Source organism: Quercus suber, unplaced genomic scaffold (genome assembly GCF_002906115.3).
Source record: "Quercus suber isolate HL8 unplaced genomic scaffold, Cork oak 2.0 scaffold_366, whole genome shotgun sequence".
Lineage (NCBI taxonomy): Eukaryota > Viridiplantae > Streptophyta > Magnoliopsida > Fagales > Fagaceae > Quercus > Quercus suber.
The window spans coordinates 351,506-366,276 of NW_027069818.1; the positions used below are offsets into that span (position 1 = coordinate 351,506).

The 14,771-nt window shown below is 32.4% G+C and overlaps 1 protein-coding gene, 1 long non-coding RNA gene and 1 pseudogene across 2 annotated transcripts; 2 read left to right on the plus strand and 1 right to left on the minus strand.

Moving 5' to 3' along the window:
- Positions 1 to 4,656: 4,656 nt before the first annotated feature.
- On the plus strand, positions 4,657 to 5,952 carry LOC111994128 (uncharacterized). The gene is made up of 3 exons (XM_065760414.1): positions 4,657 to 4,906; positions 5,079 to 5,341; positions 5,383 to 5,952. Exons 1-3 carry the CDS (start codon positions 4,657 to 4,659, stop codon positions 5,950 to 5,952), a joined length of 1,083 nt encoding a protein of 360 aa, XP_065616486.1.
- A 1,188-nt stretch (positions 5,953 to 7,140) lies between these two features.
- Positions 7,141 to 9,085, minus strand: LOC112032262 (putative pentatricopeptide repeat-containing protein At3g05240; annotated as a pseudogene).
- A 3,450-nt stretch (positions 9,086 to 12,535) lies between these two features.
- Positions 12,536 to 13,522, plus strand: LOC136061951 (uncharacterized). The gene is made up of 2 exons (XR_010623791.1): positions 12,536 to 12,948; positions 13,106 to 13,522. It is a non-coding gene; the product is annotated as an uncharacterized LOC136061951 (long non-coding RNA).
- Positions 13,523 to 14,771: the final 1,249 nt, after the last annotated feature.

Genomic DNA, 14,771 nt, shown 5'->3' on the forward strand with positions numbered 1-14,771 from the left:
ATCCCAAGCATTGTTGGACTACAATGAATTCCCTATCTTGTTTTTCCTTTGCTGTCAACACAGTAAAATAAAAACTCATTCACATGATCACCATGATCACTTTATGCATTGCAGTGCTACTCACACTCGGGATGATCATTTTGGTATTCATCAATTTAGTGCTCTTCTATATATCATGGGGTGGAGGAGAAAGAAAGAGGGAAAATTATTTTGGGTATAGAGATATATATAGAATGTCTTAAATAAAGAATAATAAATGAGATCCTAATCAAAATATTAGCATTAATAAGTGTCTTTTTGACCATTGGATCTACTTAAATCCAATGGTTTAGAAAATGTGTAACTCTTATATATATATATATATATATGTATAGAGAGAGAGAGAGAGAGAGAGAGAGAGAGGTTGAGTTCAAGTTTTTATCGATAAAATAGTAAACATTGTCAGATTAATGTGAAATTTGGCATGTATATTAAGAATATAGAGAAAATGTTATCCAATTATTGGATTTTCAAATTATTTATCTAATAAAAAATTATTAGGTGGTGTAATATTCTTCAAAATTATACAAGGAATAACTTAAAATGATATGTGTGTATGTATGTGTATATGTTCAAGTTATACCTGATGTAACTCTAAGCAATGTTATACCACTCAATATTTTTTAATTGAATGCGAATTTTGACAATTCCATCTTTACATTACATTATCTTCATATATTGTCCATACTTGCAAAATTTCAAGGTGATAAAAAATTAATAGTTATTTCATCAATTAATTGTTTAAATTTAAGTTTTTGTAGTTTGAAATAATGCATAAAAGATGAGTTTATGGAACGAATAGTAAATAATATCCAATTGACATGAAAAATGGCATGAATGTTTAGAACATATAAAACATGTAATTCAACGATAAGATTTTTAAAATATGAATTATACTATATGGCATCCAAATTTCTAGGGATATAATATTTCTGAGAATCTAAATGCCTAAAAATTGATTGATCAATGCTCATGTTTGATTTAACAAGATATTTGGGCGTATGAGATTTTTGTATTTGGTTTACACTTATAGATTCTATAGGGTTTTTTTTTTTTTTTTTCCTTTCAAAAATATCATTACACCATATAAACTTGAAATTTATTATACGTTTTAGTTATTCATGAAAATGCCAATAACATTGCTTTAAAAAATTAACAAAATACGGGCAAAAGGAACAGATAATAGAAGTCATACACGAATTAAAAAATAAAATTAAAGGCAAAAGATAAATACAATTAAATAAAAATCANACACCTAGCATAATTTTAAGTAATATTACACTACCCAATATTTTTTAATTAAATGTGAATTTTGATAAATCCACCGCTGGATTACATTTTTTTTCCGTATATTCTCCATACTTATAAAATTTAAAGATGATCAAAAATCAATAACCATGTCATCAATTAATTGTTTAAATTTAAGTTTTTGTAGTTTGAAATAATACATAAAATATGAGTTTTGGTTTGAATAGTAAATAACATCTGATTGGCATGAAAATTGGCATGCATGTTAAAAATATAGAACATGTAATTTAACAATTGGATTTTCAAAATATGAATTTAATAACAAGTTATTGAGTGATGTAATATTGCTTAGAGTTACACCAAATGTAACTTGAATCCAACCTTATATAAGGAATGTTACATCACTTAATATTTCTTTATTAGATGCAAATTTTGACAAATCCACCGTTGAATTCTATTGTCTTCATATATTCTCCTTACTTGAAAAATTTTAGGATAATCAAATATCAATAACTAGGTTATCGATCAATATATTTAAAGTGCAAGTTTTTGTAGTTTAAAATCAAGCATAAAGATGAGTTTATCGATAAAATAGTAAACATTGTCAGATTAATGTGAAATTTGGCATTTATATTAAGAATATAGAGAAAATGTTATCCAATTTGGATTTTCAAATTATTTATCTAATAAAAAATTATTAGGTGGTGTAATATTCTTCAAAATTATACCAGAATAACTTAAAATGATATGTGTGTATGTATGTGTATATGTTCAAGTTATACCTGATGTAACTCTAAGCAATGTTATACCACTCAAATAAGATAAATACAATTAAATAAAAATCATTATCTAAGAATAATTATTATTATAAAAAAAAAAAAAAAAAACCTAACTACATGCTCATGACTCCCATGAGATGTACAGACTAAGGGTATGTTTGGTAGACTGTAATAGACATTGTAATGTAATAGATATTCTTATGGCATAACTATTCGATTGTTTGGTTATGTTTTTATTACAATGAATAGTTATTCCTTATGAATAATTATTCTTCAAAATGAGGAATAACTATTCTTTATCAAAAGTATTGAATATCTATTCCTTCACCTTATATAATAACCTTTTAAAAATATTTCCTAAAAAGCTATTAGTTGTCACATCTTCAAAAAGAAAGAAAATAAATTTTCATTGTTGTTAATTATTAGCTTTATTTTGAACACCCTAAAATAAGTGTATTTTAGGAAATTTGACTTAAAAATAATTTAATTATACCTTCTTTTTATACTCTACTAAATTGTGGATGCATATTCAGGATTCTATTCCTAAATGATTACCAAACTAATGAATAGTAATACTTATTACATTCCAACTTAATGTATTCCTTGTAATATTTATTCCTATTCCCATGTAATAATCATTGCAGTGTACCAAACGTGTTCTGAGAACACGTTTGGTAGATTATAATAGGTGTAATGTAATAGTTATTCTTATAGTTTAGTTATTCAATAGTTTGGTTATGTTTTTATTATAGGGAATAGTCATTCTTTATGAATAACTATTTTTTAAAATGAGGAATAACTATTCCTCATTAAAAGGGTTGTAATAGCTATTCCTTAGTAGATGTAATAATTTCTAACATTAATATATTTCCAAATAAATAAACTTTCCATATCTACCTAACAATTATGGAAATTAAAAATCATCAAAAAATAACTCATCTCTCTAAAATTTAGAATATATTATTTTCTAAAAAATATAATTGTATGAATGAGATATTTCCTAAAATAGATCATAAGTTTTATTCTAACTTTACAACTCACAACCAAACTAATGAATAAGTTTAGTTATTCCATTACAACACCTTTTATTCCTGATAATAAAAATTATTATTCATGTTATAATCCACATTCAGTATTCCAAATAAAAAAAGACACAACTTTTACACATGTTGCCTAAAAATGCTCCACATCAGTGCTTCTAAAAATGTGTAAAGAGGTGTATATTTATTTACGTGCTACAATAACCGTGTATATTTACACGGTTACTGTAACTCGACCATATATTATTTTATTAATTTCACGTTTGCACCTTTTTTTCTCTCTCTTCTCCATTCACAACGAACTCAGTAATTTCTCCTCTTCTTATCTTCTTTTTCCTCAGATGCTCACAAACACACCCACACACAAACACATCCACACAGACAAATCAACACAAAGATGCACAAACACACCCACACACAAACAAACCCACATGAACAAACTAACAAAGAGATAGAGCAGTGCTTGATCAGTGCTTGTGGGATGATTGGTGCTTGACTAGAACGATTGGAGCTCGTGCGTCTTGCCTGATCGAAGCTAAGGATATCTGACCGAGATGGGTCTTGCCTAATCGGAGCTAGGGAGATCTAAATGAGCTTGATTGGTGCTTGACCGAGTTTGATCGGAGAGTTGATCTTTGTTTGAGAATTTGATCGGAGAGTTGATATGTGTTCGAGAGTTTGATCAGTGCTTGACCGATTTGATCTGTGTTCGAGAGTTTCGCTAGGAATAAAGCATGGCTTGATCGGTGCTTGACTAAGTTTGATCGGAGAGTTTGATCGGTGCTTGACCAAGCTAGGAAGAGTTGATCTGTGTTAAAAAATGGGTATAGAGATGGGTATAGAGAGAGAGAGAGCAACAAATCAGAAAAATGGGTAGAGAGAGAGAGAGCACGTGTATGTAAAGGGGGTAGTTGAGAGAAATAATAAAAAAAATTGAGAAAATTGATTATTTAAATAAAAGAGATGATAGAATAGATAAATTGATGTGGGTGTTTTAATTCAAATAATGGTTGTGTATGTAGACTTACTAATAAAAGAATGCTTTATTTACAACTCATTCTTCCTCTGTATAAAAGCACGGTTCATGTGCAATACTAAGAAGGAAATTTTAATTTCTTGTAATGTTGATTTGGCTTAAGAAGATTATAGTATTGTAATTCTCTCTTAAAGAAGAATGACACATGGTAGAGCCTTAGCTTATCATAGGTTGGGTTCTGCTTTTATGTATACTAGTCAGTATTGCTTACAACGCTCATAAAAAGTTGACATAATATAATTTTCTTTTTCTCTCTTAGCTAATCATAATAATGTTGTTACTATTAAATGATGTTAAGAAATGTGACTCATTAAGACTCATATTCTAGATCCTCTAAAAACGAGAACGCATGAGATTTTCTGCAATTATATATATGAACTAACAAAATTTACATTGCTATGCTCTCTATACCTTTAATAATTACAAAGTTTTTTTTTTTTTAACAAGTGAGTTTTGTCCCAAGGAAAAGATAATAACCGAGATTTCTTTGCAGGGAAACAACTAAGTGGAGAAAATGATAATCCTTATCCCTAAAGTCGTCAGAAAAGTATGGGATAAATGGAATATCCGGAACTTTTTTATCATCAGCATCTTGGTTCAGATTCTTTTGCTTTTTACTGCAACCCTGAGAAAGAAAACATCAAACAAATGGGTAATCAGGGCTATCTGGGCAGGTTACCTGCTTGCTGCCTGGGCTGCTAACTTTGCAGTTAATCTAATCTTTGACAGGGAAGAGAAATATACTGATACTGTGGATGATACTGGTCTTCTTCTGGTGTTGTGGACACCTTTTCTTTTATCACTCCTTGGTGGGCAAGACAGAATAACTTCTTTGGCAGTGGAGGATAATGAGATGTGGCCTAGGCACTTGATTTGGCTCATTCTCCAAGTTTTCACGGCTTGTTTTGTGTGTATTCAATCACTTCATCAAAACAGACTATGGATCCCAACTCTTTCTCTTGCTTCTTGCTGGAACCATCAAGTACGCTGAGCGTACGGCTTCACTGTATCTTGCAAGTTTGGATAGTCTTGGAATATCCTTACTTAGAGAACCTGGCCCTGGGCCCAACTATGAGAAATTAATGAGATTATACTCCAACTTCAGATATAGCCATATTCCTTTAGACATTGTATTTGTTGAAGACATAGAATCCCATGTCGAAGACAAAGAATCCCATGTTGACAAAAATGAAGCCAATGTATCTTGTGTTCCTGATCTGCCCAGTCGTGAATTGTGCAGCATGCTTATAAGATTGCAAATATGTACAGGGGACTCATTGTAAATCTTATGTTCAGCTCTCGCGAGCATAGAGAGAGTCGAGAATTCTTCAATAAAAGATCTTCAAAGGATGCGTTGAGAATATTAGAAATCGAACTCAACCTCTTTTATGATATTCTCCATACCAAGGTTGAGGTGGCATATTCCAGGTTAGGAAAACTGTCTCGGTTTATATCCATTGGGTTAGTTGTGGCAGCCTTGTCACTTTTCTACAAAGAAGAGAAGAGAGGTTTTAAGAGGTTCGACATTGAAGTGACTTACACCATGTTCCTTCGTGTCTTAGGCCTGGATATGGTGACTCTCCTCCTATGGATGTTCTCTGACTGGACTATTGCTTCTTTTAAAATGTCTGAGATACATTCCCATCTTGCCAGCATCCTATCCAAAATCGTCGACAAGTTACTTAATCTCAGGAAGCCAATATGGAAGCAATCAGATAGGGAAACATCACAATCGGAGCTTCAAGAGACGGCAACACCTATTATATATAAAAGGTGGTCTGAAACTCTCACAATTCGACTTCCTAAATGATGGCTTGCTGAAAAGTTCAGAAAGGATGAATGAAGCAGAAAGCAGAAATTTGATCAACAAATTCATCTGTGACAAGGTAAATGGCATACTTAAATATTTCCACATTAAGGATTTTATAGATCAGATGATGAATGCCTGTACTCAGTCGAGACGTGTGTTCCATCAGCCATTAACTAATAAACTATGGGACTTTATCTTCAAGGAGCTGTTAGAGAAATCTCTATCTGCAGATGATGAAGATGAAGCAAATAGAATAAGCTCAGCTATAGGTGGTTGGGTTCTCGAAAATTGTGACTTCACCGATGAATTCGATTACAGTCTATTATTGCCTTAAATTAAGGAAGTTGCTTATAATGAAAGCCTTCTATTATGGCATATTGCTACTGAACTCTGCTACTAAAAAGATAAAGATTTGCCTAATAGCAAAGATGATAAGGAGTTGAGTAAACTTCTCTCATATTACACGTTATATATTTTATATCAGCAACCAGGTATGATGTCAGAAGTGTCAGGCATTGCCAAACTAAGGTTCAATGATACCTTGGCTGAAACGCATATATTCCTTCACCAAAATGAGATTAAATCTCCGGAACAGGCCTGGAAAAAAATTATTGAGGTAGATACAGGTGTAAGACCTGTTCTTGTGAAGGGAGATCGATATAAGTCTGTACTTTTTGATGCATGCATGCTGGCAAAAGAGCTTGATAAATTAAAGACAGAACTGAAATGGAACGTAACGAGTAAAGTATGGGTGGAATTGTTATCATATGCTGCAAGTCGTAGCAGAGCAACTTCTCACATCCAACAACTAAGTAAAGGTGGCGAGCTTCTTACTTTTGTTTGGCTATTGATGGCCCAGTTGGGCTTGAGAGAGGCTTGGGCTGAGTACCGTACCAGAGCAAAGCTGATTGTTGGTAAATGACTAAATACATCTACCTTATGTACTTTCCCTTTTTTTTTCATAAGAAAATAAGGAGAAGGAAAGAAGTAGATGAAGGCCTTCTGGCCTTTATCAGCTCCATGTCCATCCCAAGAGAAGCATTATAACTAATAAGATTTATGCAAATATATCTTTACCTTTGAAGGCTAAGGTTTTTGCATGATTATATTGTTAATTTTTTATTTTACTAGCAATAAACAAATGTAACAAAAAATTTAAGTAGAAATCTCAAAAAATGAACAGGAATATATATTGCTTACAGTTATTGTCTTGAACTTCTTAAGCTCCAAATGCTTGGACAACTAAGTTTTAGGCTCTTTTAACTTTGCACAAGCGCCTACAGCCTATGCCTAAAATTTGTTTAATACAACCCTACTTTCATGCACAACTCTTTCCAGTAATGATGACAACAAATCTTCTCCTTAGAATGTTGATTCACGAGTCTTCTTCATGATTTCCATGAATTAATTGTGCTTAGACTATTGTATTTGATGCTAGAATGATGTCTGAACTCAATAATTTCAGTTCAACTGCACTATACCCAAGAGTTTTTGCAATCCTTCTATTTACCATAAGATCTCTAGCCAACTATACTTCTTGCCATTTCCCGGCCCTAGCATATATATTAGAAAGAAGAACAAAGACCCCACTACCTTGAGGTTCCAACTCTGTTATGCGGCTACTCACTTGATCAGCTAGATTTACATTTTCATGAATCTCACAACCATTTAAAGAGCACCCCATATGGCAAAATTTCAGTTGCATTGACATTTTCTTCACTAATTTCTCTGCCCCTTCAAAGTAGCCTGCTCAACTCAAAAGATAAACCATGCAACCATAATGCTCAACTGTTGGTTCTATGCCATAAACCTCATTGAGGTAAAATGTCTTTGACCCTCTTCAACTAACCCAACATGGCTACATGCACACAAAATCCCAGTGAATGTGATCTCATCAGGAATAACATTAGCATTCTCTTGAAAGTATTTAGTGCCTCCTTAGCAAGTCCATGTATAGCTAAGCCGGTGATCATACCAGCGCATGCCATGTCATCTTTCCTTTCCAATTTAGAGAAAATCTCCTGAGCACTTATTGCGTTTCCAATTTTGGAATACATGTCCACTAGTGCTGTCCCAATAAAAGTATCTGCACCATTATTTGTTTTTAATATGTAAGCATGAATACTTTGTCCCAATGCTGGAGCCCCTAAATGAGCACAGGCACCAATCGCACTCAAAAAGATAGCTTTGTCCGGTACAAATCCAACAATCAGCATATCAAACAATAGATTTAATGCCTCCACTGCACAACCGTACTGATTGTAAGCACCAATTATGGAATTTCAAGTGACCAAATTTCTTTGAGGCATATTGTTGAACAGGTCCCTTGCATATCTCAAGTTGCCACATTTTGCATACATATCCACAATGGCAGTTGCAAGTATCACATTGAAATTCAAATTTGACTCAAAGGGATCACATCCAAGTTGGCAAACACAACTATGAACCCAGTTTCCAGTATCTTTATCTCTACTTCGAGCACATACAACTAATGTATTCACTAAGGTAATCTCATTAGGTTATTCCAAAATTCCATGTCCTTATGCACTTCTATGGAATTTATAGGCCAAACCTTATTAACATTCACAGAAATTAGACTAGTGCAAGCCAACACATTCCACTTTGGAATAAACTCAAATACTTTCAACCCTGCTTCCATATCTGCAAAAGACACATATATAAACTAGTAGAAGCATACACATCCAATTCATACCCAGTTTTCGCAATGCCATTGAGAATTTCTTTTCCATAATTTGGATAAATTATTACTGAACTTGCTTTGAGCACTAAAGGAATGTAAAATGGTCTGGGGAGTAACCCTTTTGCTGCATTTCTCTGTACATACACAAAGCCTAATTTGGGTTGTTACTGTTAGAGTAACCTTCATTCACGGAGTTCCAAATGTATAAACTAGGCACCTCAATTTGGTTAAAAACTTGCTTTGCATAATTGATGTCTCCAGATTTGACATTCGCGCAAAAAATAAACAAGCCTACTGAGAGGGATTACATTTTTGATAACTTGATGTAGTGATCATTAGTCCTTGTAATTGTTTCAACTCAGTTATGGTTCTGGATTTTTCTAAGGAAGAGAGAACGAAGTCATAGTATTTCTTCATGTGCTTATTTGTTGAGCAAAGAGATATCGCATATAAAATTGGAAGATCTTCGGGTTCTTTCTCTAGACATATATATAATTGCTTCTTGATGTAGCTAACAGCTGCATCTGCTCAGAGCAAAGATTCATAATTTCATACATTAAGAATAACCACCATTTTATTTTTTTTTATTTTTTTTTTAACTCACGTCAAATTATCTATTTTAAACCGTATATCTTTAAAATATTATTTTTTATCTCTTCACCATTTTTTTTCCTGACCAAATTCAAAAGTAAAAACCATGATTAAAACTTGAAAAAAATTTTTTTTTTTTTTTTTTTTTTTAATTTTTAATTTTTTTATTTTTGCATACTTTGGTTATTTAAGTACATGGAAACACTTTATGCTGGTTGTTTTGCCTTTGCGGGGTTTGTACCATGTAGAGGAAGCTCTTACGAAGGAGAAGGTTATCTTGTGGTGTTGTGCATCTAAACGAATGCATATCACACCTAATTCTCACAAACATGTAGTAGATCCCAATATGTTGTGGGCTCCATATTTCTGTGTCTAGTGGCGCTTCAGCTGGTTCTAAATTCATTTGGTCTGTTCTGTTTAGATACTGTTCACACAGGCATGCATATACTTGGGAAACCAGTCTGTGGCCGATTCTTTGGTAGGATTTTGTTAGCGAGTATGACAGTCTGCACTCTCTTATGTTTTGTTTGGAAGAAAGAGGAGTAGGGTAGAGTAGACTGTAAAATAGAATTGGTTCAAAATTAATTTATTTTTAACTAATTTTACTCTACTCTTTTTCACTCTTCCCTCCTCTCTCTCTCTCTCCAAACGAGCCATTAGTCTTGACATCATGTAATGAGGATTGAGTCAAACTTCCAGTTGTATGCATGCTACATGAATGTACACTCAGAATCAGATAACATCAATTTGCCCTTTACTGAAAAACTAGAGTTGCTAGAATCCGTTGGTAAAGCAGTCATAAGCGTAGTCTTGTGTTTTCACACCCAGTTATAACCCAATTATAAGTTGACTTTTTGTTTATTTTATGTAATGTTTATGAGTTTCATATTATTTTTTGTCCAAATATTATTTCTAATAAATTAATAATCTAATTTTTTTAAAATAAATTAGTTTTTAATTTTTTTTATCTCTATCTAAGCTATCATAGATAATCAGTTGTTTTTAAAATTGCTTTCGTGTATTATTATCATTATTATCTTTACTTTATTGTCTTTATAAGGGGTTACTTTTTTAAAGTAAAGTTTGGTAGATGAAGCCACTAGTTTTTGGAGGTTTGTCGAGTAAAATCGGTGGGCTTCTTGGAATACCACAATAATGCCGAAAGCGGTTTTTTAGATTAAGCCGGCCCTGTAAGCCATTGCTGCGCTGGTTTGTCCTATTCTCTTTTATAATATTTGATTATTGTTATGTACGTCTTTTATTCAATAATTCAATTCGCATTCAAAAAAAAAAAAAAGTTCAATTCAATTGCAATTCCACTGCTAACGACAATAATAATTTGAAATATACTAGTGTGTCTATATATAAAACAAAAAATTAGAAAAAATTTAATTAACTTTTAAATTAGAATTCAATTATTGGCTAATTTTGTGCCATATGTTTATTTAAATTTTTTAATTTTTTTGCTAAATAAGTTAATAAGTGCAAAATACTAAGAGTCTAATATTAATGAACTATATTAAAAGAAAAAAAAAATCAATTACACATATTCAATAAAAATTATTATACAACAAAGATTATTACATATTCTATCTTATTAAATGTAGGGACTCAAATTGGATTTGACCCTGAATATGAATGAGTTTTTAGCCCAACAAGCCCAAACAATAAATTTTTAGAGTATGGGTCCAAGAACTAGTACTGTTTGACAGGAAAAGTTCTACTCATCAAGTAACAAGGGATACTTTAGGTTCATTCATTGAGAAAAACTCTCCTCGACTCTCTTTTAGTCAGTCTCTCTCTTCTTTTTTCTTTTTTCTGCAAAAAAGTCCTCCCTTATTTCCTTCGTTCCTATGTTATATACTCCGTTCCCCCCCCGTTTCCATTGTACACGTATAGTTCTTATCGTGGGAGCTCCTTTCTGTCCCATCCAGCACCTACCGGAACCTTCAGCTTAGTGGCCATAAAGCTGCTTAGTCATTGTTCAGGTATCACCTCCACATTAATGCGGCCAGAGGGTTAGCTGGAAAGCATTTAATGTGGAGGTGATGGCCTTTTTGCTACCTTCCCCGACGCCTCCTTAAGTTATATCTAATTTCCAGTTCAGATACAACTTTGCGGAGTCTTCCCAATAACATAAAAGTTACATTCACCTCGGATTTTGGTGTCCTCCGACGTGTGTTATGCCGCTGTATACAATATCCACTCGTTTCTCCTATATTACCCATTTAGTAATAATAAAACTTTTTTAGGCTATCCTCGGATAACTAAGTGTCCTCGGATTGGGCCGTTGGGCCCCGAGCCCACTTCTGAGGATTACTATACCTTTTTAACTAACAGGTCCCACATTAAAAATTAAAAAAAAAATCATCAATAGTATTAAATTTAGGTGAGAATTTTAATATTTGATTAATTATATATACTTTTTTTTAATAATTTGATTAATAATTTATATTTTTATGATTAAAAATATGTTAATTTCCATATGTATGCAGGATTTAAACGCTAGTTTCTTAGGAAATTCTTGTGTATTCTCGGAGTATCATAAATGTGTATTCCTTCATCTTACATGAATAGTGAATATCATTAATTAAGAATAATGCTTGTACCACATAAAAATGGCACAACTTGTGCCCCAACTTGCCTATGTGGCGAGTTATGAATGGTAGAGAGGTGATGGTGGTCCATGTGGGATCACCTCTCTACTACTCACAACTCGCCGCGTGAACGAGTTGTGGTACAAGTTGTATCACTTTATGTGGCACTAGCACAACTCACTAATTAAATTCATAGTAAAACTCATTGTTCATGTAAGATGAAAAAATACACATTTATAATACTCTGAAAGTACCTAATAATTTTTCCTAATTCTTATAAGAAAAACACAGGCCTAATTCTTATAAGAAAAACATAGGGACAGCGGGTTTTCTAAATTCCAATCAGTATTACAAAAATAAAACCAGCCAATCATAGGATAGGAGCAGTTCTTCAATAGTAGATTTTGGATGCATCCAGAAAATGCGGCTACAAAAAACTTGGTAAATATAGGGAAAGAAAAGCCACTGCAGCTTACAGTCCAGGTGGCAAAAATAACCAGACAGCTAACAATGCATATGATGACTGTGCATCTATTTCTTTTTTTTATTGGTTGTTTCAAAGAAAAACCAAAATTTCTTATTTTGAGACTGAGAGAGAGACTTCGAGTCTTCCGGCCTTAAATTTAGACCAGCTAACAATACTTAACTCAATGACTTAATACTATTTTTTCTTTCACTTTCAACAAATGAATTTATACAAAACAACTTTCAAATAGGTAAAGATTAATACTAATTTTGTCTAGTATCTAATCATAACTTATCCCAATCCAAACTAAAATAACTAGGCTTAATAAAAAGTAATTTATTTGAACAAGTAAAACATATCTCTCCTAAATTAAAATTAGATTGGACTACTTGCTGGTTAAATATAAATGGATAGAGAGAGGATAAGGATGATGGAGGCCGATAGTCACAGCTCATAATGCACAGAGCCTTTTCCGCTGGCCTTGTATAAACAATTAAAAATAAAATAAAAGAAGATATGGATAAAAATCTAAATCCTTAACATGTCGTAAGGCACAGAGGCCCACGTGGAAGCCCAGCAGCACACTGGAAGAAGAAGTGGGCGCACATTGGTGAAGGAAAAGAAAAAACCAGATCAGTGAGGTTCAGATTCTCGTGGCTTTGTTGGGTATCTTCTAGAGACAAAACACACGCGCACACACACACTTATATAACATACTTATTTCTCTCTAGCTAGTTGTTGACTGACTCTTCTATTCTTACTTGGTCCAATCTTTTTCAAACTTTGATATTTGAGCAGAAGAGATGATTCTGGTGGCTATAATGGCGGAGCTGATGGAGGAGTACACAGTGTTGCTGGCGAGGGTGCTAGAGCATGTGTTTCATTCTGTGCCTTTCCCAAGAAGGGTTCGTTTTCTCATCCTCCGCAGCCTTCCTTTTGCTTCCCCACCAACTGGCTCCCTCACTCTAACCCCTTAGCCCTTAGCCCTCCCTTTGTTTTGTTTTTTGTTTTTTTTTTTTTTGTTTTTTTTCCCCTATGAATGTAAGAAGCAAATAGTGCCTGTGGATTATATGTTTTAATCTCAGCTTCTTACTTTATTCATTCATGTACAGCTTTCTGAAGTCTATTTTTTTTTTTCTTTTCTGGATTTTAAGTTGATGCGGTGGTCCTAAATTTCTGTAAATATTATTGTGAGTTATCTTCTTTCTGATTAAATTAGCATCTTGTATAAAGTGCATACTTTTTCTTTCTTTCTCAATCATGTATGTGATATATATTGTGCTTTACATGGTTATACCCTTCACTTTTTTCGGCTCTGGTTTCAAAAATTTCAATGTATATAAGAAAAAGCATTTGTAGGGAGATATGATGAGTGATACAATTAGATAGATAGATTGCCCATATTAGAAGAAGGTTCTGGCTTTAGCATTAAGACGAAGATTGTGTACCCTTTAAAATAGAATTGAATTGAATATGATTCCCAACATGAAATTCATTTTTTTCCTCTCTTCCAACGGTGGGTATAATTGTTAAACCTCGCAGAGAGATAATACCTTAGGAGAGAGAGAGAGATAAAGGCAAAGGCATATATAGATGTGATGTAAGCTTTGAAAAGCTGGCAATGCCCTTTAGAGAAGAGTGTAGAAGCTCCTTGGTTATCTTGAATTTTGTTTTTAATTAGGACTACTATGTTTCAATAATTCATTTTTATATTTTATTGAGGACAAAAGGTCGGTATCATTTTTGCGAACTCATCTCATCTTAACTTGGGAAGTGTTATTGGAGAAAATGGCAGTAAGTAATATTCAATTACTAGTATTATGCCCGTATGCACGGTTTAATAAATTAAAATTTATATTTAAACTATAAAATAGATAATAAAAATAAATAAATATTTTATTTTTAATTTATATAATAAATATATATTGTGTAAGACTAATGTATTATAAAAGGTATATATATATATATATATATATATTAAATGGAAGATGGTAGATGGCTATGACCCCTACTATATATATATATATATATATATATCTTAATATCACTTTTATTCTATCTCTTTATCTTCCTTTATTTTTGGCTTTTCGTTTCCCCTCCTCACACTATAAATTTACATTTCTTTCTCTCATTTTATACATATTTTCCCACAAACAAAATGTTATTTTCTCTCTCAAAATTGTTTTCCATTTTTTGGTAGAATATTTTATTTTTCTTGTATCTCTAATTTGGTTGATGAGTTTTTGCATTATTTGGAACTCTAATTTGGGTTGATATGATTAATTTATGTTTTTAAGTTGTTATATTTTTTTTCTTCTCTATGATTTCATAGATGTTATACTATTGCATTATAAAGGTAGTATATAAAAATATAATGTTATTTTATTACATAATATCAATATGGCTTTTTAGCACCACCAATAATAATGCATAGCAGGCATTTAAGAGTCACAACTCACAACAG